Source organism: Physcomitrium patens, chromosome 13 (genome assembly GCF_059467195.1).
Source record: "Physcomitrium patens ecotype Gransden chromosome 13, ASM5946719v1, whole genome shotgun sequence".
Classification (NCBI taxonomy): Eukaryota; Viridiplantae; Streptophyta; class Bryopsida; order Funariales; family Funariaceae; genus Physcomitrium; species Physcomitrium patens.
The window spans coordinates 5,905,639-5,927,695 of NC_143422.1; the positions used below are offsets into that span (position 1 = coordinate 5,905,639).

Sequence of the window (22,057 nt, forward strand, 5' to 3'; positions counted from 1 at the left end):
GTATGTAAGATATCTAAACAAACTATTTTTGGATAAAATTTATTTTTAAATAAATTTAAAAAAAAATTAAAAATACTATCATAAATTTTGTTATTAAAAAATTACTATTAATATATAAATATTCAAAATTTTGATGTTTTCCATCAAACTTCTCTAGCATTCTACTTTATATATCTCTCGTACTTGTAGTAGCAAGACTTTTTAGATTCACTTATGAAATTGATCTACTTTATTCTTTCAACTACACAACTTCTTGGCATAATTATTAGATCTTATTGTTGATTTCTTCCATACGTATGAGAATAATATATCCATAGTTGATATTGCTAATATGTGAAATTTTTGTCCTAAGAATATTGAGAAGCTTGTAAAGATCTATTGTATATACAAATTTGTTCTTACTTCTATTAAGTATAGTATCTATAATTGTTTTTATTTCTATTTTTATAATAATAGACTTTAGTAAATCTATAAGTCAAATTAAAAGAGAAAAATTTATATCTTCAATAATAAATAAATAAAATCTTTATAAAAAAAGATAGTTTATTTTTGTTAAAAGAAGAATTAATGTTATATATATATAAATAAATAAATATATATATATATATATCTGTTTAAAAATTCATAGTTTTTAACCTTTAAAACACAACAATAAAGAGTGGAATCATCCACTCACTTCTAAAACAAAAAGTATAATAAATTAGCATTCATATCAAATTTTTAAGGACATAAATCACAACAAAAATTTAAAAATGACAATACATTCTTATATCACTAAAAGAGAGAAAGTAAAAAATTAAAAGATAGATGTAGAATTAAAACTAGAATGGCTATTGCCAAATGTAAAAGAACTAGAAAGTTTGGAATCAAGATTAAATATAAGAAAGGTTTTGATAAGAGTAAAGAAGGCCTCATTTTTTCCTCCATATATACTATCTATTAAAAACATATGTCGTAATGTTCTATAAGCCATATAATACATGTCTAACTTGTAGAACACATATATAATTTATAAACAAGTTTTTGATATGTGCGCAATATGGCCAACTTGTTAGGCAAGTTGTCAACCTACTAACCTAACAAGATATCAACAATTTAATCAACTACTTACTTTTACCTAGTTTTATTTATTTAAGTAAATATATTAGTCAATTTGGCTATCTATTATAAGAAGGATCTTGCAATTAAATAATTCTAAAAAATAATCATCAAATAAAGGACTTATATTACAACCATATCTTATATTTTTTATGTTAGTTAAATCTTTATACTATAAATTTTTAATTCAAGCCCTTTTGTATATCTAAGTCTTAATATATTCTATATATAAAAACTTTGCATTGCAATAAAAATAAATATTCTTAATAAAGATCCAATTGGCTCTAATAGAAGTTATAAATGGATAATCACTTCTATTTGGAGATATTTTAAATGAGCTCAATCTATTAAAAATGGCATTAGAAAATCATGCATTATCTATAATATTATTAAAGGTCCTGTAAATCTAATAGTACTTGGCTTTCTTTGGTTTAAATTACATTTGCATAATATTGATAATGTAAATAAATAAATAAATAATATGTCACTTTAGATTTTTTCTCAATGTCAATAATCCATTTTGAGTGTTTTTGTTAGAGCTAAGGCATTTACAGAAGTTCATTTGCCATTTTTGTAACAATAAATCTTTATTAGAAGTTTTAGTAGAATCCTTGAGCAATATAAGAGATACCAAGATGTCTTTGAAAATAAAATATTGGTCTTTTCAACCAATGAAAAGGATACATATTTAAATAGATATTTAAAAAAATAATACATGTTTATATTATTAATATATATATATATATACACTTACAAATAGTTATTTTCAAATACAAAGAAATTAGGGTCTTAAACTAAGTTGATGAGATTGACAATGGCTTTAATCTTTCTTCTACATATTCAAGTTGATAAAATAGCTATATTAAAGCTTTTGAAGGACCATGAGACATGTGGATCAAAAATCACAATAAACGGTTTAGAAATCATCAATCTATTTATATAATAATAGTTTTATGAAATTAAAAAATATTTTACAAAGATGATTTAATGACAAAGAAAAAAATCCAAAGGATGTAGCAATTCCAAAGATAGAAGGCAATAGATTAGCTTATTGTGTATTTAAGAAGTGATACATATATAAATTACAAAAAATATGTTTTAAAAATAAGACATAATTTATGATTATTTTATTATTAAATTCCTTATATTTTGGATTTTGTAAAAAAATATTTTATGCTCATTTATATAAATATATAAATCAAAATTATAATGTATATATAGATCCTAAATTTTTAATATGCATCTTATAATCCAACATTGTAAAACTTATGTAAAAAATAAGCATTGAATTTCAAAAATACAATTGAATATGTTATGGTGGTTTATATTTTAAGTACTTTGCAAATCTCAATTATGAAGTTTCTCACCTCTTAAGTAATAAGTAGTAGGTAATAAATGCATTAAATATGCACAATTGATACTAATACATAGCTCTTGTAATATAACAATGATGTATGTTTCAAATAATCCTGTTAAAGTTTTTCTATATTATTCCAAAGCATTCAATGAGGTTTCCAAAATAAAATCATTTACATAGACATGATTTTGATATACACCCATTTTAGTAAATTTATTTGCATTTGTTGATTATTTCCTACATTTGAATTTTTATTAATTAAAAGGAGAAAAATTAAAATAAATAATATAATGTCAATGACACAAAAAAAAATGTAAATCATAGTATGAGGAAATTAGAAGGTTGCAAGAAGCATAGGTAGTTGCTGAAAATGCAGTTCAAAATATGTATATTTTTGCGTTAGTTAGTATCAATAATTTCAAAATATTCACAATCTGATTTATGATTAAATGTTTGCATAAATATGAACAACATACGAGAAAGCATGACACACTTGTTCAAATACATTGCTTTTTGTTATTCATAATGTAGTGACTTTCATGTCAAAATTATTCATTACTTGGATGGATGAGGATAAAAATTCATCCTGATTCGAACATGCGAATTGTGAAGGCTCAATTTGAAAGATCATGCCCAGTTTTACAGATGAGATCAAAGGCTGCTGTAGAGGGTGTCTTCAGGGACCAGTGGCAGTTATTCGGAACTTATTCCGGGAACCCGCCCACTGCAAACGTTGATGAACAACTCAAATTCTGGAAACTGGAGGACTCGTACCTTAAATGAAGCTCTCGCATCTCCTAACTCGGATGTGGCGATCATTCAAGCACAATGATCGCTTTTCCGCAAGGCCAATGGTCTTGAGCTCCATACCGACCGTAAGAGTATGTTCGAGGAGGGATTGAAAGCTTAGGAAGCAGGCGTCTATGGAGAGCGAGAGAGAGAGAGAGAGAGAGAGGAAGGGAGATGGCTTTCCCTTGATTTCACGAAGATTGTGGAGTGCGCGAAGTTGAAACGTGCGTAGACATCGCAGAAGTTGCCGTAGGGAGCTTTTGGATTTTTCCCGTTGCCTAGAATGCATTCACAATCACCCACACAAACACCAAGACCTATCCCTAACTTGGAGTTGCTTTGGCGATGCCAGCACCGGGGTTTGGATGACGTACCTGACAATGCATGAATATGAGAAGCGATCTTTGTCATGCTTGAGTGGTGTTGAACATGTTTACCAGCAATTTTTACCGTCTTTGCGGGAGATTGTAGGACAAGGAGACGGTTAACTGCAGAACCTCACTGGTGCATAAATTCGGCCCTGTCAAGGACTAAGCACAATAGAAGAGACAATGCGAGGAACCGTTCAACAGCAGTAATCCAATAAGCGAGGATAATCTCGACAGAGATTCTGAAGAGAAATTAGAGAAATATGTGAGATGCTGCGGACATTACCAGGGATAGGACAGAAACCAAAATTCGTCAGGGAGTCGATGGTTTGAAGCAGGATCCGTTGATACTCACAGACACACAGTATCAATCTATCTATCTATCCATCCATACAAAGCTCAGAACTGAAAGAAAGAGGGCGAGATAATAAATGGGGCAAACGTGGAGCAAATTCATGTCTGGCCACATGGATGCCGGCAGCAATCCTCCAGCACCTGGTATGCATATGCAATCATTCAGATACGTTAAAACCTCACATGAAAGCTGGATATGTTGTCACTTAGAGAGGATGTCTTTAATCATGATTATTTCACCAGTTTTGACAACTGACCTAGGTCTGCACACGCTTCAGTCCTATTGCTGCTCTTTGCCAAGGAAATCACACGACAAATTCTATACATCAGGCAGCAATACAATGCCTTCAGATGAATAGAGGATACTCGATCAAACGATCAAATCAGATGATTGGATTGAGCGGGTTTATCAATGCTCACGGAACACTGTTTTTCATAGGTGTACTCGACTTGCTCTGATTTCTACAAGGGCATTAAGCAAGAAAAAATTAAAGCGTTTTTTTTGCAGAAACATGCACTGCTCAAGAGCCCAGCACTGAACAGAGCCAAGCTTCAACGGAGGCCTCAAGCAGCGTACCGATCTTTCAAGGAGGCTGGTTCAGGGTCGCCGTAGCTGATGTTGAGGTAACTTTCTGATATTGTACCACCTTCTCAACTATATTATAAAATCTCAAATCAAATTGTTAGTGATGCATTCCAGGTTATAACCTAAACTTTCTGCGTTCTCAGCTATCGAGCTTGAAAGGTGATGAAAAGGAGTCGGATGAAGAGCATATCCAAGAAAGAAGAAATGAGAGACAAACTACTCCCACTCATTCAACATCCCAACAGCTATCTCCTTTACCAGCATTTAAGGTGCCAGAGAAGATTCACCTCAAAAAATCGCAATCATCAGCTTCAACTGCTTTTAAAATATCCAATAAAAAATCTAGAGCATCCAAGCAACCTCGAATTTCATCATCGTCAGCAGTCACACGATTCCAACAGCATTACGCACCAAAAACAGACGCTGAGCCAGCCAGAAAATTGCGAACACACCAGGAATCATTAACCCCATCCCCGTCTCAATTCTCCCAACTTCCAGATGAAGAAGCATTGCATCTAGCCCAGATGGAGGATGAGGACGAGGAGGAGGGGACTCCATCGCAGGCTATGTTACCTGAGGTAGAGAATGATGTCAAAATAGAACCTCTCAAAGAGGAAGCCCAAGAGCTAATGCAGCCCCTGCAGTCATCTGCGCAGAAACTGCTGTTTTTTGAGCTGGACCGTAAACGGAAGGCACCAGCAGGTTTGCCTAGCCTGGCTATTGAATATACGGGCTCATCGCATATGAAGCTGAAACCTCGAACATTACTTGAAAAACCAAGGTCTTTCTATCCCTCTGCCTTCTACTTCAATACTAAATAAATATTAGCAAGTCAAACAGCAGCAAGCCTTTGTTCGCATGCACTGCCTATCTGAATCCATTCGAGAAAAGCGTTTACTTGTGTTTAAAGCGTGTATCTTTCGAACTAAACAACACATCATATAATGATAACGAACAAGTTTCAAAAAAATTGGTTATCTCTTCTAATTAATACACTCTTTGAAGATTTCTATGGGTGGTGTTATAAAACGGGCAACAGTGAAGGAGGGTCGAGGAAGATTCCGGGAGGGGGTGAAGCACCGGTAGGCAGGCGTGTGAGAAAGACAATCGGGAATAGAGGTGTTGCTGAAGGGCATGTCTCCTCACGTGTATACGAGGTACTACTTCCCTCCTCGGTGGCCATGTCTCGCATAATAATCTGCTCTGAATCAGTCAAAGTTGTGAGGAATGTGACTGATGAACAAATAACCGAATGTAACTAGTATTTGATGTTAAGGACCAGAACTTGACAAGAAACATGTGATCATACACAGACAGAATGTGATAAGCAGAAAGAGGAGGCGATTGAGTGGCTTGATCCTGAATCATATCTGGTTCACCAAAACAAGACCACGAGTGCTCCTATCGAGGAAGGAAAAGTGATAAAACCTCTAAGGAAATCCTTACGTAATGCACAAAAAGTCAAGAAAGTAGAGGAGTTTGTATATACCAGAAGGACGGTGAGACGTCGACGACGAAAGAAGTAAAATATTAGGATTCCTCATGTTTTCGTGGCAAAAGGAAGACCCTGTTAAAGATTGCCCCAATAAACTAAAAAATATATGAACAAAATCTGCACAGATTTGAGACATTTTCGCACGGTGTCACGAGAATTTGTGACAGCTAACCAAGACAAGGTTGACCAACATATCGAGGCAGTACCGATCTGTGCAAATTCCTGAACGGTAGACTGCTCATTTGGTCCAACCCTGATCAGCCTGTAGCCTAACAAACTCCGCTAATGCTCGAATATCAGAATCACTCAGTCGTGGTCCAAATGTACATTGCCCACGGGGTGCGCATTTTTCACCATATCCCTGCAGTAACATGTAATAGCCATCAGATAGCAGTAATTGTAGTTCTGTCAGTCGCCTGAAAATAAGGAAAAGATTGATGGCTCTACTTCTCACGTCCTTGGTTGTTTCTTTTCATGGTAGTGGTATAGTAGTGACTTACAGGCATTCGTCCTTTTCCAGAATATGTAATTTGAAAGATATTTTCAACATTGGCCATCCCATTCCTGGCAAAAACAGCGAAGCAGTAAGCAATATGCCTCGTGGTTGTGAAATAGAATGTGGAAATAGTTGCACGTTCTTTCTGAGAAAGTGGAGTATCTTATTAGCCGTCAGAAAGATTATGCATCATACTAAGAGAACCTTATCACAATCTGCCCATCAGTTCATGCTGTTAATACTGTAATTAGGAAAAATTCTACAGGTTTCTTGGCTTCACTTCTTGACCTACAGAGACGCCTCGTGAAACTTCAGATCGTTAGTTCCGGTTCTAAATTGATCAATTTACTACATATTCTAAATCTATGCTACACGAATTCATGCAGTTGGCAGTTAAATAGCAATTCGTGAATGTCCTTCAGTTATTACCTGTCAAGATCTTTGGCAAAAAGTGTTGAATTCTGATTTGCAGAAAAAACAATGCACATAACTCTTTATGAGCTAGATTGAACGCTCCAAGAGATTTGAAACGGACAGACACAATGAATGAACATAAATCGTCATGGTAAGCGTGAAAAATGCAACATCTCATTGAAAAGATATAACATAAAACACTAGTGCAATCGCGATAGTATCTCGCATCCTATCAATGAATATATTTATCCTGATTCAATGTTGTAAAAGTAGGGTAGTTTAAACGTACTGGTTGTAAAATGTTGCCACCACCTGCATGGCAACCAGCACAAGTTCTCTGGAAAAGTATACTAGGTTCTTCAGTCACTCCTTCAGCTGCATGGGCTGCTGCTACTGCACATGAATATGCGTACATATAAGATACTTTTATAGAAAAATATTCAGTATCTTTCAACAATCTATACTAGAGCAACAGTTACCTGCTACAAGGAACATCCCTAAAATTAGATCTCAGTTAGAAATTCCTTCAAAACGGGACCTGAAGCGTAAAACATTATCCAGAAGGCCAAAAGCTTTATTAGATAACTAGAACCAACTTTTTCAAAAATCGTGAAGTGGCTGAATAGGTGAGAGTGGATACAATAAGGTGTACAGCATCCAAAAACTGCAGTGCAAGCCCCAACGACCAGCATTGACGCCAATACAGAGAAAGGCTCCCGGGAGGTTTCGTTATCTGAGCTCGTCAATCCTGCCATCCACTGATCGAATTTGCTCACAATTTGGTCATTGAGGATTCACGAACAGCAGTGAAGGAAAACATACGTAATGAAATATTCGGAGCAGGATAACCGAGTCTATTTCCCGACAACAATAGAATTAACAAGAGGATAGGAAGAAGTGGATAAGATTTTAAAACCAGAAACTGATGCAGCATGTGCAGATGAGGCGTACAGATATCCAAGAATAAACTGTCGCGGTTATAAAACAAGATTACGAAAAGGCTCCATCAAAAGAACCACCAAGAGAATTCCTCAAAATAACACGTACCGATACAACGGTTAGTCCCACCTCTTTACACTTGTCAGCTAGCTCGAAGGAAAAACAAATGAAAATAAAGCTACAAGAAACAACGACAACAAAAATAACAAGCAGAGCGAAGCTTGCTCCAATCTTCAACATTCTCTCCTTGGCGCAACCAATCTCAATTTCTCGATTCTTGTCCCCTCGTTGGACTTTAGAAAACTAAGCGTTCATAGCAAAACTCGAGGACCAGCAATGTCGCAAGATTCTGAGGGAGGGTTGCGCCACACGTTCAGAATCCAATTCGAATACACATGGTTACCTGGTTAGAGGACATCGCTCGGACTCCTACTGAAGCTGAGTTGTGGCGACGAATTGATGCGCCCTTGAAGCGTGCGTTGTGTAGAGACGCTACGGGCAATGTAAGTCCCTGCACTGAAGATGATGCCCAGTCCACCGGCAACAACCTTGATGGCGCCATAGCCATGGCCATTGAGAATTCTAAAACCACAAGAGAGAAATTGCACAACAACCGTGATACTCGCCTGTCTCAACAACCTCCCTCTCGAAATGCTCAATTTCTCAATTGGTGCTTCACCATGGCTCGTCATACATCCACTAATGACAATATACATTTCGGTGCCATTGCGAACGATAAAGGAAGAACGAAAGGTAGACGGGCGTGTGCTAGAAACCTTCAGATGTGAGTATATCATTCGAACGTCTTCGGAGACTTCATAAGGTAAGTTAGGATTTGAGCATTGAGGTGTCATTCATCCACATACCTAAGCCCAATTCCAGGCTATTTTATTTCCAATCGTAGATTTTGCAACCATGCGAATGACCGTCTAGCTTTTCTTCGCTTAGCTTAGATTTTCCGCATACCTTTGTTGGTACGTTTCACTCCTCGCTTGCTATCCTCTCATTTAAATTTTTGCTGCCAATGTACTGCAGAGAGTTGATGAAGCGCAAAAACACAACCAACGACGTAAACAAGGAGCTCTTTCTTGAATGAAATTCAGAAGAGCGATATGAAAGGTCGCATATCATTGTCACAGGGATGGAGTAGATACGTAGAAGTACTTTGAGACAAATCAAACCACGCAAGACAGCAGGCTTATACAAATATACAAAACAAATGGTTCTTAAATTTCACAAACACTGATCTTAATCGGAACCACGTGCAGATCTTAACATCGGCAGTTTACATAACTAGGTCGACCTTTGAAGAGATATCCCCCCCGATTACAGGTCTCTACGTCTCTACATATCTACTCAGCCACTGCAAGTAATAATTTGTGCAGAATGACCTCGCTGTTTGACTCGCACCGGATGTTTGTTCCAGCGATCAAACTCTATCAGCGATACCTAAGGTGCCCTAAGTTGCAATGAGGTGCCTACTGGTCATTATGTAATGCCTCTAGCCAAACTAGAACTCAAGCAACCAGAAGTGTCCTCCATACGGGTGACTCATTTCAGGTACAGTAGTTGTCGATTCTTTTCAAATGAATTTGTGTTTTGGCGATGCAATCTAATAATACGTTAATGAGTAGCACTCTTTGGTTGCTATACGTTCGCCGTCATCTTACTCTCGAGATTGTGTACAATACTCGTCTCAAAATAAAAGCATCAAAGCAACACGATTACCAGACTAGCCGATTAGCAAGTCAGTTAAGCCATCGAGAGCATTATTGCTTAAGCACTGGAGTTGGGGTGAAGGGTGAGGATTAGCCTGAACCTATACTGCTTTCTTGGATTTTGCAGCCACAGATGCTTTTGCAGTTCGATTCTTCGCAGCCTCTCTCGACTCGACTTCGGCAGATTTCAATGATTTGTGGATAAAGCCGTATCTTTCAAGGACTTGGTTATCAGCAAAATTCACAGCACGCTCCATTTGAGTCAAGCATCGATCAACAGTGTACTCAGGATTGATAGCTCCGCAACAGAATTCACATCCGCAAAAATGTGTCACAAAAGGCCACCGGTCATCTCCGTAAATTCCAGGCTTGTACTTCGCCATCATGTCTTCAAATTTCTCTGTAAGTACCTTCCAATAACCCTGAAAATAATAGGAGCTTTCGAGATAAACCTTGGATCCCCATCGTTCCCTGTCTGTGATCATGAGATAGACTAAACCAGATTGGTCATCTGCCTCACCTTTGCCTCTGTCAGGAAGCGCCTTCGAAAGAAATTTGCCCACGTCATCCCTAATCTTGCCTTTCGGGCTCATGGGCGCCCAAGCATGAAGCAGGTCCATTGACCATTGACAATTCCGGATTAAAAACACACCGGCATTGAGGCCCAACCAGCTCCGCTTCTCGTACACAGCATCGTCCCAGCCGTGCATCACCATGTTGTAATTTTCGTACTTATGTAACGGGAGCTCGAAGGTCATGTCCGTGAAGATTGCATCGCTATCCATCCACCAGAACCAATCTATCTCAGGGTGCTCCTTCATAAGCATGTGAGTCAGAAACGTCTTCACCCACCACCCCAGCATCTCATCGTCAATCTTGTCCATGTTGTAGTAGAGTTCTATTCCATGTATCCGACAGTAGTCCAACTTGTTCTTAATGGACTTTAGAAGCATTTGATCGCCTTGCTTGTTGTCACACTTCTTAGGGTGGGAGCTCGTGATAAGCATGATACGCGTTTTGGGATTTACTCCACTGGATGAGTTTGTGCTACGCCGTATCGCTTGTTTGCGAGTCTCATCCCAACCAACAACCGGAAGACCAAATTTCGTGAATGGCTTGCTCCTGTTCAGATATTCATGCAAGCCCTTGTCAATCACTGCAAGATGCTCGCGTACCTCCTCAGGAGTCATCTTCTGTGGGCCATAAACAGGCTTTGGACTGCCAGAGGTGAGCGTGCTTAGATCCAATGTGGACGAGTTCAAGATGAACAAACCGAGTGTGCAGATCGCTGCAATCAAGCACATCCCATATGCCACTCGGTTTTGGAAGCTGCGGCCTCGAAACGGCATCCATGAGTCCTCAACCATTGGCGCAATCGCCTTTTTGTTGTCTTCCTTCATTTTCGTGAACAGACTTGCTCTTCCGCCTCCTGCTAGTTACCTCACTGTCGTCAGGACATCTTACCATAGCACAATGCTGGTGTGGGGACATTCCAGCAACTTAGATTGTCGCCAAAGCCATCAATCTTTCTTTAATGTAAATTTTGCAACCATCTGATAGATAAATTATTCTACATCAACTTAATTCTGTACACAAACGACACTGTCGTATAAATAAGAGAGTACAAGTTCTGGAAAGATGCTTTCAATCAACGGACAAATCTACTCCGATATCCACAAAACTGGAGGATTTCTTGCTTCTCCCGCAATACTAGTTGATTATCCCGATTTCATTTCAATTTCCTGGTAAATTTTCTCGGTGAAAGAATCACCGCTCACATCTTATCTGGAATGTAGGCCTGTGGTCTTAAACATGTTGAAGAAGCTACCTGTAAATGCTTATCTTCGACAGTTGAAGACGTCGTACTTGCAACTAATTCTGCAACCCTTCTCTCCACTTCAGTGCATTGATCCAAGGGTCTGCATTAAAAAGAAAACGACAATGGTATCAGATGAAGCTATAAGCTCACGCATGAAATGAAAATTGCCCAACTATCTACCATTCACCTTCTAGAGCGCATGATCGTGGAATCTGGATGAGAGAAAATCTAAGTTAATTTTACTCTTCAACGGATTTTCGACTTTGAAGAAATATGTTATGCGGTTATCATCAGGAAATTCGTAATGACTGGAGCAAGGCTCGCTGTGTCAGTGACCATCTTTTTGAAACCAACAAAAATCACAATGATGGTAAGGTTCATTACTTGGCTCTTGGTTTGTCGATTGTGCTGCTCCATTCTTCATATGGTTGCACTGTTGAAGTTATTCCTTCATTTCTTGATTCTTATTTTCTGCGAGAAACACGAACATCGTAAGAGAGGACATGATGGTAATGATGCAAAAAACGTTACTCAGTGGAGTTATTTGAGCAAGGAAATTAGTCCTCAGCTCCAAAATTCCCGATGGCTCGAATTCTAGCATGATTCAAAGGGCTACTCATGATTCTACATACAGACCGATGATACGAACTTGGCTGTTGTCACTCTGGACTTCTGAAGGGAGGGATCAATCGCACAGTAACAAACTAATGAGGGAGGGCGTGACGGAGAACTCTTCCGTTAGTGAACATTTACCACCTCTGTACTCAATCCAGAATAGGAAAAATAGAACAGTTCATCGACATCGACTGCGACACGACAATACGGTTCAGTTTCATACTGAGAGCGTCCAAAGATAAAGTTGTCTGATTTTTGCATGTTTTCTTTTAAAGAACCCTTTTAACTTCTACGTCCGCGATAGGGAAGGAAAAATTTCTCGAGGTCGTTTCAACATGTACCAGACTTGCCACTACAAATGGTGGACATTCAACCGTCTGGCAGTAGCAGTCAATCGTGTACGCCACACCTTAGTGAAAAATTGAGCATCCAGAAGCATGAGATAGTAATCCTAAGCAGAAGGAAATCGCTCTCTTCGAGGAGAACTCCAACGCGTTGCTAGAAAAGAAGCCTACTGAAGTTCTGTGACAAGGTCGACCAGACATGACAAAGGCACTCCGAGAATCTCGACACCGGCCACCAAATGAGAGAAACGTCGGATGATATGTGCGTCAGCTCTTCCAAGTGAACAGACTACGCATACTCTTACAAACTCGCGCACGTACTATTAGCATTTGAGCTGCCTCACCTACCTCTTGACAAACTGCGGCGAAATCGACTGGTGCAGTACTCTCGAGGCGGCCACGAAAATCCAGACACGCCAGAGCATGGATAGAAGCTCCGGCAGCTAGACTCAGCATCCTCCGGAGTAACCTGCACAAGCAGAACTGTCTACAAAACCTTGAGCTGAGTATTGATTTGTTCCGAAGCTCTCCTCAAGTACGTATGATTGGAGAGATCTCGGCCCCACTAGGTGAAAAGGTCGAAAGTGTCCTGAGCTAGATTCTGCCCTGCACATGAAGAGATCATATGCACATCAGAGACTCCTCAAAAGATTCTCACATCTAAGAAGACGAAAAGAATTGTTTGCGCTTGTGCCGCAAGGAGTCTCCTCAGAACTGAAGACAACGACTTCATAACGCTAATCACACATTGTGATTAGCACAAAATACGAAGACCCCTGTACGGCATTATAGGTATGCAAACCCAATCCTACTCAATAATACAGTCAATCTAGCCTAACACCACACCTCATCGGGGAGATTCCAGGTTATGTGTACACATATCGCACACGATTAAACAAACAACTAATCCAAGGGACACTGTAAAACCTCGAGCAGAGATGTCAGAGTTCCATCATGTCGCAAGGAGGCCCTTTAGGAAAACTCATTCACTTCGATGAGGCGCAATAAGCTTACAGGTATCTTGTGTTGTAAACAATCTCACTAGTCAGAGATTTCGTACACAATTACCACCCGGTTGAGATCGTGGCGTCCCAAGAAATGCTTTCGGATTCTATGGTAAGCAATTGACATAGCCTAGCGCATTCCGGAAGTGGACGACGGAGGAACCTGAACAGATCGAGACAGTGGGAACCAACCTCGTTGTTAATGCTGCAAACAGTGGTCGAGTCAGTTGTGGTGATCGACAGCAACACATGATGAGAGACCCATATGACAATATTCAATGTTTGAAACTAAGAAGTCTGTCTTGCTCTACGACGAAGCCACAGTGCGCCCTGGGACCCATCCACGGTACTGGAGAACAATGATCGATACTGGTACTCAATTGCCTACCTATCGAGAAGAAATCTTCCGATCGATTGTGATTGGAGCTCGAATCTTTGAAAAATTCCCCGACGGTGTCACACAGTTGCGACCTGACAACGTGCCCAGTGTCATTTCAGACAGTTTCGCTAACCTTCCTCTGCCGTCAATAAGTGATTTAAACCTGAATATCCAATGTGCCTGGTTTGACAAAATCCGGATGCGTTTAATCAGTGCCATGAACGCATCCACTAATGAACCTCACGACTGACAATCTCTGATTCTGTAGCTTTGTCTCGAACACGATAATTAACCTTGGCTCTAACCGACATGGCATCTCTTTACCTACGATACCATCGCTGGTCAAGAACCGGGTCCACGTCGCAGGCCTCCGCAAGGCCGAATGATTAAAAATGTTCCGCCAACTGTGACAAGATGCATGCAATTCATGGTTCGTAGGTAGAAATAAGAGGAATCAAGGAATGAATTGCACATCAGACACTGATTGAGCACACAAGATCCTGCACTACAACTATCGATCATGGGTCGACTGGGAAAATAGCTAGCCTTCTTCCACCAACTTATTCTCAATTCCTATCATAGAGATGTTTTTATTTTTTTGGTTTTTCTTTTCCTCCTTATCAAATAGATTAGACCGCGAATTTGCATTCTAAACTTGTGGTATGAAAGTATATATGCTGTGTCGCAAAAAAGTAGTTAGCTTCTATAAATATCTTAAACAAGGATGACTATAGATATCGTGGCAGTTCTGTACGTGAGAATTGGTAAAATTATATCAGTACTTTTTCAAATCTTACCCATGTAGAATCATGTGAATAGTAGACAGATAGATGGCAATAATACTTTAAATTAATGATTCGAAAGATTCTTGTTTTTGTGCTTAGTGGTTTTGAGATTTTAGATTCTTTGATTCTCTCACAGTACATTTTAACAACTTTGACTGTTGTTATTGATTTGTTTTTGCAACGTCTCATCTCGATAACGTGCACACGAAAGAAAATGAAGTCAATGCTGGACATAATCAGAATCGAAATCGAGTCAATGCTGATACAAATTACATCAAAATCTGATTAAACATCCACAAGGTCAAGTCCCGGTCCTGCACATCATGCCTTCCTTTCCAAGCAAGACAATGAGAGTGTACAACCCAAGTGTTTCTGTCCACGTACGTCTAACACCTTCCTTTCAAATCGCCTGTATGACTCAAGGAAGATGCATCCAAGTTTGTGATTGGAGTGTCAGTCAGAAATCTTCGAACGACTTGCGGACTGCATAGAGTCCAGATCAAAATCACTCAATGCGCACACAATGCTGACCTGATGAAGCCTCCTGACTTCAGAGACAGGCTCTTCACTTTCAAACAACCCGATGTGCCGATACACTTACAACAGGCAACGACCTGTCTGACATGACCGTCAGACTCCAAGGTTTCTCCCATCCACGTTTCTACACGTTCAAGGCCATTCGTCACTTCGAGTGAAAAAGGAAACAAAGAGAAAAATTGTAGCAAGACAGGGGGTTCCAACATTCCACCCATTGAATTCTCCGTGTGCAACATTTCCACCTCGAAAGAAAAAAAAAAAAAAAAAAAAAAAAAAAATCAGTCGGCAAATGGCCGAGATGACACGCAAGCCTCGCGACGTAGGCAAAAAATACACACCAAGTCCATTATTCCCTTTAACGCTGTGCTGAAAGTCTGATGATAATTGGGTGTGGAGAATTCCGAGGCAAGTTGTCCAAGACAAAGTAGTTGTGGGCCGAAACGACAGCAGAAAAGACCCAGCCAGATCGTCATGGAGGAGGAGGGGCCGGGCCGGGCAGTGAAGATGGGGGAAAGCCTGGCCCGCCAATAATTGAGGGGGAAGCGTCAAAAGATTGGCCTGCTCTTTCCCAAGCCGCTATGAGGTCCACCTAGCAGGTCGCTGTCACCCATCCGGCCCCGCCCCCAGGTTTGCCTTTTGGCGCTGACCGCTTGCTCAGCCTCGGGCAGGAACTTCCCTCAGTCTGCCAGCAAAATAGTGCATGGGGACGTGGCATCGCCCTTCGGTCCTCTGGTCCTCTCATAACTCCTTTCGCGGGTTTCAACCTTGACCCGCGCTAAAGACCCTTCACCACCACCTGGTCAACACCCGGCTGGCGGAATGCCCTTCTCAATATATGGAAGTCAACGCTCCTCCGCACTGAGACCCCCTCCCCTCACATCATCGTCTGGTTAAGACCTGGACCTGGAAAAGGAGTCTCATTTCAAGCCTGTCTTCACGTCGCTTATTAACCCCGTTCCATTTCGATGCAGAAAGAAATTCTGTACAGGTCAAAATTGCCTCTCTTTTACTTCTTTTTTTAGTATTTTAATATTTATAATATTTTTAGATAGGCTACCTACGGGATGCATAATTTTTACTCAAAATGCCAATCTATATGTTTCTTATACCATTCCACTAATATATGATTAGGCTGTATTTCTCTGGATATTTAGCCCTCTTTTCGGGATTATGCAACAACACTTGCTTTAGTTATTGTCAGTTTTTGTGATCCTTGGCTTCCCACCGACAACTTCAACTGAAACATTCTTTGGTCTACTTTAATTATGCAAATCCAAATATTTATTTTCCCTTGTAATTTTTTTACCAGAATTGCTCTTGTCTTGGTTGTAACTTTGGACTCTTAATTGCCCTTCAATACATAAATATTATTGCGATGAAGATAAATGCCACTATCTTGAGGAATAAGTTGTCAAGAAAAAAAAAAAAAAAAAACAGAACAAAATCATATACGTATGACACTCGAAATTTAAAATATAAAAGAAATAAAAGTATTGCAATATTGTTTTCTTATACATTTTTTAATCTAGTCAATTACACTACTGGATTTCAAAATAATCCAAAGTTGTTTTGTAATATTGCTAACTAGTTATTCACAAATTGTTAACTCTTTTCATTGATATGCATTGATGTCCTCATTAATGTTATTATTTGTGGATTTTTGTTTTACTTAATTTCTGAAGAAACACACTGGTTCTTTTTCATTTCTTGCACTGGTACTAGAACCACAAAATGTTTTCTGGGTAGGTTTACAATTTTACAGTGTTGCTTTGCCTTTTAATTAGATTTTAAATTCCAGGGGTTTGTGTTCTCAACTAACTTTACAATGTCATGCTTTGAGCTAATTCTTATGCCCTTGGATGAAGGCCTTACTATGTTTGGTCAAAATTTATACAACAAAAGGTGTGTTATTCAAAATGTTTGAACAAGAAATTGTGCCTGGGAGACACAGACATCCATGCACACAGCAATGGGTTGTACTTTACTGGGTCACAAACAAGCCTCCTTGTGGGAGTCCAACGCTTTAAAGAGACCCATAATGCAACAAGGGTCATGACCCGGGCAGTCCAAAATAATTATTTTCTGCCCTAACCTCCCCCTCAAAACAAATAATAGATATGAACACTTTCTGTTTTAGGGTAGCAGCTGGTGGGTGACAATGTGGGGGATCTGTTGGCCAGCTGGGAAAAGACCAAACAAGGAAATGAAAGGGGCAGCTATTCTACAATAGCCAGATTGAAAGGAGGAGGAGACAGGGCCTTGGATTCCAGGGGCACAGGCATCATAATGACTGATTGGAGAGGAGTTCCTGACATTGTGCTGAGGTAACACCAGCAGCTTGCTTGGTCATTTTAATATAGTAATTTTAATCTCCCCCACTTGGATAGCAACATGCATGTTTTGTCTTGCTTGTTGCCTGGTAGGGAGGGCGTTCTCCTCCACAACACATGAAAATTAACCCTCTAGAACTCATCATTCACAAGCAGATTATTTCTGTCTATCTGTGATTATATATGTGAAAATAAACAGACAATAAAATAAAGGGTAGAAAGAGTACTTGCATGAATACACATGCACAGGAGTAGAGTATTTTAATTTTAATTTTAATTTTGTTGTCAACACTTTTGTGAACAATTGGCAGGTGAGCACAGAGGTTGGATTGCCAATGTTCTCTTACATACAGTATACCTACCTTGTGTTTTTTGACAAGTGAATACATGTGGGTGTTTGCAGAAATGAATGAAAGAATGACTGGGAGTGTGTAGGGTAGAATTTCTGTTCAAGAAAAATTGGATAATATCATGATTTCATTAATTAATTTATTTTTTAAGGAAATATTTTTAGTTACATTTGTTTCATGGTTATGCAAGACATGGAAAAATTAAATGTAACAATCTGTGCTTCGAATGTGAAGTTTTTATTTTGGTCATTATGTCATTTGTTCAATGAAGAAGTCAAAGAGCTTTCTTCAACCTAGACTATTGACTGGTGGGGATTGAAAGAGATCTATGTTCTCACTGCTGCAGATATAGATGCCTGACATCTAATATAGACATGCATGATTGTAACTTATTTGGAAAACATGTATCAACCCTGTTCTCAAAAAGTTCTGGTGAAGGACCAGAGTGTACCATACTATTCTTAGGAAGACAAGGAGCAAAAGGTGTGGACAAAGACAACACCCACAAAAAAACACCAAACAATAACAACTATTAAAAAAAGCAAAAAATAAAAACAGCCCAATCATATTGTATAGAACGTGACTTGTCTTGAAAAAACAGTGTTCAATTCATAACCACCAAAATCAAGTTAAAAGAAATCTCATCTTAGTCTCTACTGAAATCAACATTGATCATACTTTTTGAACTACAAGAAAGTACTCTGCTTTGGCTGAGCTGTCCCTGACAAGAATAAAGGAAAAGGGAAAATCAATGCAGTTATCTAGAAACCCTAAAATGCCACACAGATTTCAGCAAGATGATGAACCTATTCAAATGTGTGGGAAAGTCTACGTGGAATCGGTCAACCAGTTGTTGTGTCGTAGGATACGTATTATTTCTGTGATTCTATATGTGAAAATAAACATTTTCATGCCCAGGTAACGAAAGGGTATGCACAGGGTATGATATGCAACGAGGGTATACACATCGACAGGGTAGTGCGAGAGAAACAAGCGCCGAGACATTGATCTCACACCCTTGACTGCTGCCGCTGCTGCTGCTGCAAAATAATCTCATAATTTCTTTCGAAATTGCAAAAATTGCGATGAGAAGGGGGATCATAACCCTTCGCTGAGTATCGTTAGGCACCGGAGATGGAGATGTGAGCAGCATCTGACACAAAAAGTTTAGCATGAATGGCAGACATTGACAGGGGCATCATTGTAATCGACAGAAGCTTTTAAGTCGAACTGCAGCTCAATTCCAAATTCTTGTCAATGGTGGACTGCTGGAGCTTCACTCAGATGTCTTGTCATAAAGGGAGATGGTTTCTGTTAATTGTTATTTCAACAATCGGCGTCGGTGAATGATGGTTTTTCGTCCACAAGTTGCCACTACTGCAGTGCACAAAACATGCTTGCAAAGAAGTAATCAGCATTGATTAGAGTCGGAATTTATTTATTTATTATTATTATTTGTTCTTTGAGGTCACAGGTTCATGACATTGAGGGAACTGCATGTCATTGTCCAACCATGAAGCATGCTGTCGAGCAAGTGCGTGTGCTGTTTATGAGCTATTTGTGTATGGAGACGTAAGCATGCTTGCCTTTCGAGCTGAAATTTTTATTCCTACTACTGCAATTCATCGCCGCTTTCGTGTTATCGATTGGGTGGATGCCAGTGATTGGTAGGTGCGGGTGAATCTAGGATAGGTGTATGGGCCCATGAGGGATCATGGCAGGAGGACCCGGGGTACGACGGTTTCGTCATAAGAATGCGAGATCCCCAAAGTACCGCAGTGTGTTGACTTCAGTTTTCAATCATGCACACCGTAATTGTGATTCGTCAACAAGCATGCAAAGCAAATGGCCTGACACTTGAAGAAGAGTTGTTGAGAATAGCAACGTCACCGTCACAAGGTGTAAGGGGCTCAAGATTCTGCACTCCTCACCAAACCCCTACTTCTGACTCAAGGTTCGATCACTTCTCTCAATCATTGCACGGGAAGATTGTGATTAAGTTCACGCACATGATATACGTTCCAAATGCTTCCAGAGGTTCGCACAATGCTCCATCATCGCATTTGACTTGCATTGAACGTCAGTCAAACTTCAATCTAGATTACAAGAAAGTTTAGCAACTAAGTCCATGATTCTGCGCAAGTTGTAATTTTACGCAGTTTTTAGAGGCTCATCAGGCGAGTTCAGAAATAATGAGCTCACTTAAAAAAGGAGTTGAGCTCAGTCCAATCGCAACACTAAATATGAGAAATAATATTGATTTTGAAGGTTTAACTTAATGGCAAAAGGGTGGCGATGAGAAGTGATGCTCGACTCAATTTGTGCATAGCAGAATTAATGTAACGATCACCTGACTGCAAATTTCTGCAAATTTGCTCATTTCAGTTTTTGACAGTGTTGTCTCCTATTTATGCCCACGAGGGTCCACCTATTATTGAAGGCATGTAATTTCCGATTAAGAACTGAAATAAATATTACCTGAAAAGTAGCTTCATTGTTTCATAATCTTTTTCTCGAACCAGAGAAACGTTCGAAGCACATGCTAGCCAAATTAAAAAAAAGGGGAAAAAACCCAGCAGACTTCTACGGATCCAGAATGCAAGTCGTTGACATGTTGGCTGTGACGTTATTGTGAAGATTAAGCTGTGAAAGATGTCTCACCTGCATATAATGCTCTGCTTCTCCTGTCGCATTCATGCAGCTGCGGTAGGGAGCACCGTCCTATTCGAACGTCATGAACCTGTCTCGTCCTCAACTGAGAGTAGACCCTTGCACATGGTGCTTTTACCAATCAGTGACATAGCCCGCCATGTGTATGCTTCTGAACCACGCTTACTTTGAAGTTTTTACAGCTCTTTGGTCGACCATAATTGACGACTCCAGCAGTTCTTCCACAGAAGAACAAGCAAGTCAGGGTTGTTGAACCTTTCGTGGAATTATTTCAAGCTCATTGCCAGCGTAAGCGCAGAGTTTGTTGCAAATCACTGTTTGCGTTTGTGGCAAGTTATTCTACCACTTGGAAAGTTAAGGAAATACTCAAACGAATACCACGTAGAGGGCGTTGAGAGGCAAGCACTTGTGATTAGAGGTTGTGTGGGAGGTTGGAAACAGACTATTAGGTTCTTCCTCAACACCGAAATCCACTTCCTAGCGAGCGCGGCTCGCAGGCACTTCAAACCTATCACAGTGACATGATTGCTACCAGTTCAGCAGATGATTTTCCAAGACTCAAGACGATTGCGTCTTTTGCATTTTGGAAAGTACTTGCTCCACATTCTTGATGAGCAGGGCGATATTCATAATCAAATTATTAATTGAAGATAATCATAAAGAAGGTGTCATCTAGTCTACTGCAGACTCAGTCACAACGCAGGCAATCCAGCTCTGAGGAAGGGAGAAATTACAAATTGTGCGGTGAACTTCTCAACATACCTGCAACGCGTTTTAAAGAGAGGAATGTGAATGTAAGTTCATTACATTTCTACATTCAAATACTTCAGCAGTCGGACGTAGTTGATGCTGTTAAGTGCCATTAGAGTGGACTCTTGGGGCTTCATTTTACATCCAAGCGCCGCCGGTCCAGACAAGCATTACTCGAGCAGCTCGATTTGGCTCGGTGCGACAATTCAATATTCGACCACATCCTGATAACACGTTGCAGAATTAACGAAATCGAGGCCTAAATACCCTCTCCTTGTTGCTACAGCCAGGTTCATATCATCCAACTGGCAACTATAGCAGAAACCATAGCAACTGGTAGTGCTTTAACAACACTTCACCATCTGGAATGTTGGCTGACTTTGGTCAACTATGCAAGAACCCCTTGCAGAGCATCTTGTCACTTCTTAACTCCCAGCCACCCACAAGCTCGTGCCTGCATAGTCAAGATCTTCTTCCAACAACGCTTCGTTGTTCCCAAGGAAAATAGCTTGCCTTCGTCACCAAAAATGCAGCTGTTTTTTCGAAAATGTTTTGCGTTGACATGGTGGGGGAGAACCGTTCCAAAATCAGTAGGTTATGTGTGTATCATTTCAACCAAGAATTGGTCAGCATGTAATTTTCAAACGGATGATGCATATTCCGTAACAATGCATATCCAGTCAACTAATGTAACTTTCCAAGGCAGGGTGTCAAATAGAGACCATTGCTTTATTTTGTTGTCTCCTCATGCATTTGACTCGAAAATGACTAAATGAAAGGAGAACATCACAACCCAAGGAAGTGTGCTTTGAACGAAAGAAAATTCATGGGACAAAATGACGATGCAATTTTCAATGAAA

The 22,057-nt window shown here is 39.6% G+C and overlaps 3 protein-coding genes across 13 annotated transcripts; 1 reads left to right on the forward strand and 2 right to left on the reverse strand.

The window, feature by feature from the left end:
• Positions 1 to 2,994: 2,994 nt before the first annotated feature.
• LOC112290429 (uncharacterized) lies at positions 2,995 to 6,621 on the forward strand. Its single transcript, XM_024536640.3, has 5 exons — positions 2,995 to 4,110; positions 4,475 to 4,590; positions 4,696 to 5,333; positions 5,592 to 5,709; positions 5,866 to 6,621. Exons 1-5 carry the CDS (start codon positions 4,044 to 4,046, stop codon positions 6,076 to 6,078), a joined length of 1,152 nt encoding a protein of 383 aa, XP_024392408.1. The 5' UTR covers positions 2,995 to 4,043; the 3' UTR covers positions 6,079 to 6,621.
• LOC112290430 (cytochrome c6, chloroplastic) lies at positions 6,014 to 8,567 on the reverse strand. 2 transcript variants are annotated; one of them, XM_024536642.3, is made up of 6 exons: positions 8,300 to 8,567; positions 7,598 to 7,715; positions 7,247 to 7,350; positions 6,973 to 7,004; positions 6,548 to 6,611; positions 6,014 to 6,408 (listed from the first exon to the last, which is right to left on the reverse strand). In XM_024536642.3, exons 1-6 carry the CDS (start codon positions 8,468 to 8,470, stop codon positions 6,286 to 6,288), a joined length of 612 nt encoding a protein of 203 aa, XP_024392410.1. In that variant the 5' UTR covers positions 8,471 to 8,567; the 3' UTR covers positions 6,014 to 6,285. The 2 variants fall into 2 exon arrangements, with proteins under 2 accessions (XP_024392410.1, XP_024392411.1); XM_024536643.3 differs by having other exon boundaries at positions 7,874 to 8,567.
• Positions 8,568 to 9,105: 538 nt separating this feature from the next.
• Positions 9,106 to 13,752, reverse strand: LOC112290428 (xyloglucan 6-xylosyltransferase 1). Of its 10 annotated transcripts, none has more exons than XM_024536632.3 (5): positions 13,589 to 13,752; positions 12,741 to 12,998; positions 11,818 to 11,904; positions 11,443 to 11,533; positions 9,106 to 11,043 (listed from the first exon to the last, which is right to left on the reverse strand). In XM_024536632.3, exon 5 carries the CDS (start codon positions 11,012 to 11,014, stop codon positions 9,716 to 9,718), a length of 1,299 nt encoding a protein of 432 aa, XP_024392400.1. In that variant the 5' UTR covers positions 11,015 to 11,043; positions 11,443 to 11,533; positions 11,818 to 11,904; positions 12,741 to 12,998; positions 13,589 to 13,752; the 3' UTR covers positions 9,106 to 9,715. The 10 variants fall into 10 exon arrangements, with proteins under 10 accessions (XP_024392400.1, XP_024392406.1, XP_090111383.1 ...); XM_024536638.3 differs by having other exon boundaries at positions 9,106 to 11,046; XM_090255257.1 differs by having other exon boundaries at positions 12,737 to 12,998; positions 13,589 to 13,749.
• Between the last annotated feature and the right edge of the window lie 8,305 nt (positions 13,753 to 22,057).

Coding starts and splice junctions, on each gene's coding strand:
- LOC112290428 (XM_024536632.3), bottom strand. CDS start 11,014: ATGAAGGAAGACAACAAAAAGGCGATTGCGCCAATGGTTGAGGACTCA.
- LOC112290429 (XM_024536640.3), top strand. CDS start 4,044: ATGGGGCAAACGTGGAGCAAATTCATGTCTGGCCACATGGATGCCGGC. Junction 4,111..4,474: donor CAGCAATCCTCCAGCACCTG/GTATGCATATGC, acceptor TTTTTTTTGCAG/AAACATGCACTGCTCAAGAG. Junction 5,710..5,865: donor TCTCCTCACGTGTATACGAG/GTACTACTTCCC, acceptor GATCATACACAG/ACAGAATGTGATAAGCAGAA.
- LOC112290430 (XM_024536642.3), bottom strand. CDS start 8,470: ATGGCCATGGCTATGGCGCCATCAAGGTTGTTGCCGGTGGACTGGGCA. Junction 7,351..7,597: donor TGGATGCTGTACACCTTATT/GTATCCACTCTC, acceptor ATTCATGTGCAG/TAGCAGCAGCCCATGCAGCT. Junction 6,612..6,972: donor TTTGCCAAAGATCTTGACAG/GTAATAACTGAA, acceptor TGTTTTTGCCAG/GAATGGGATGGCCAATGTTG.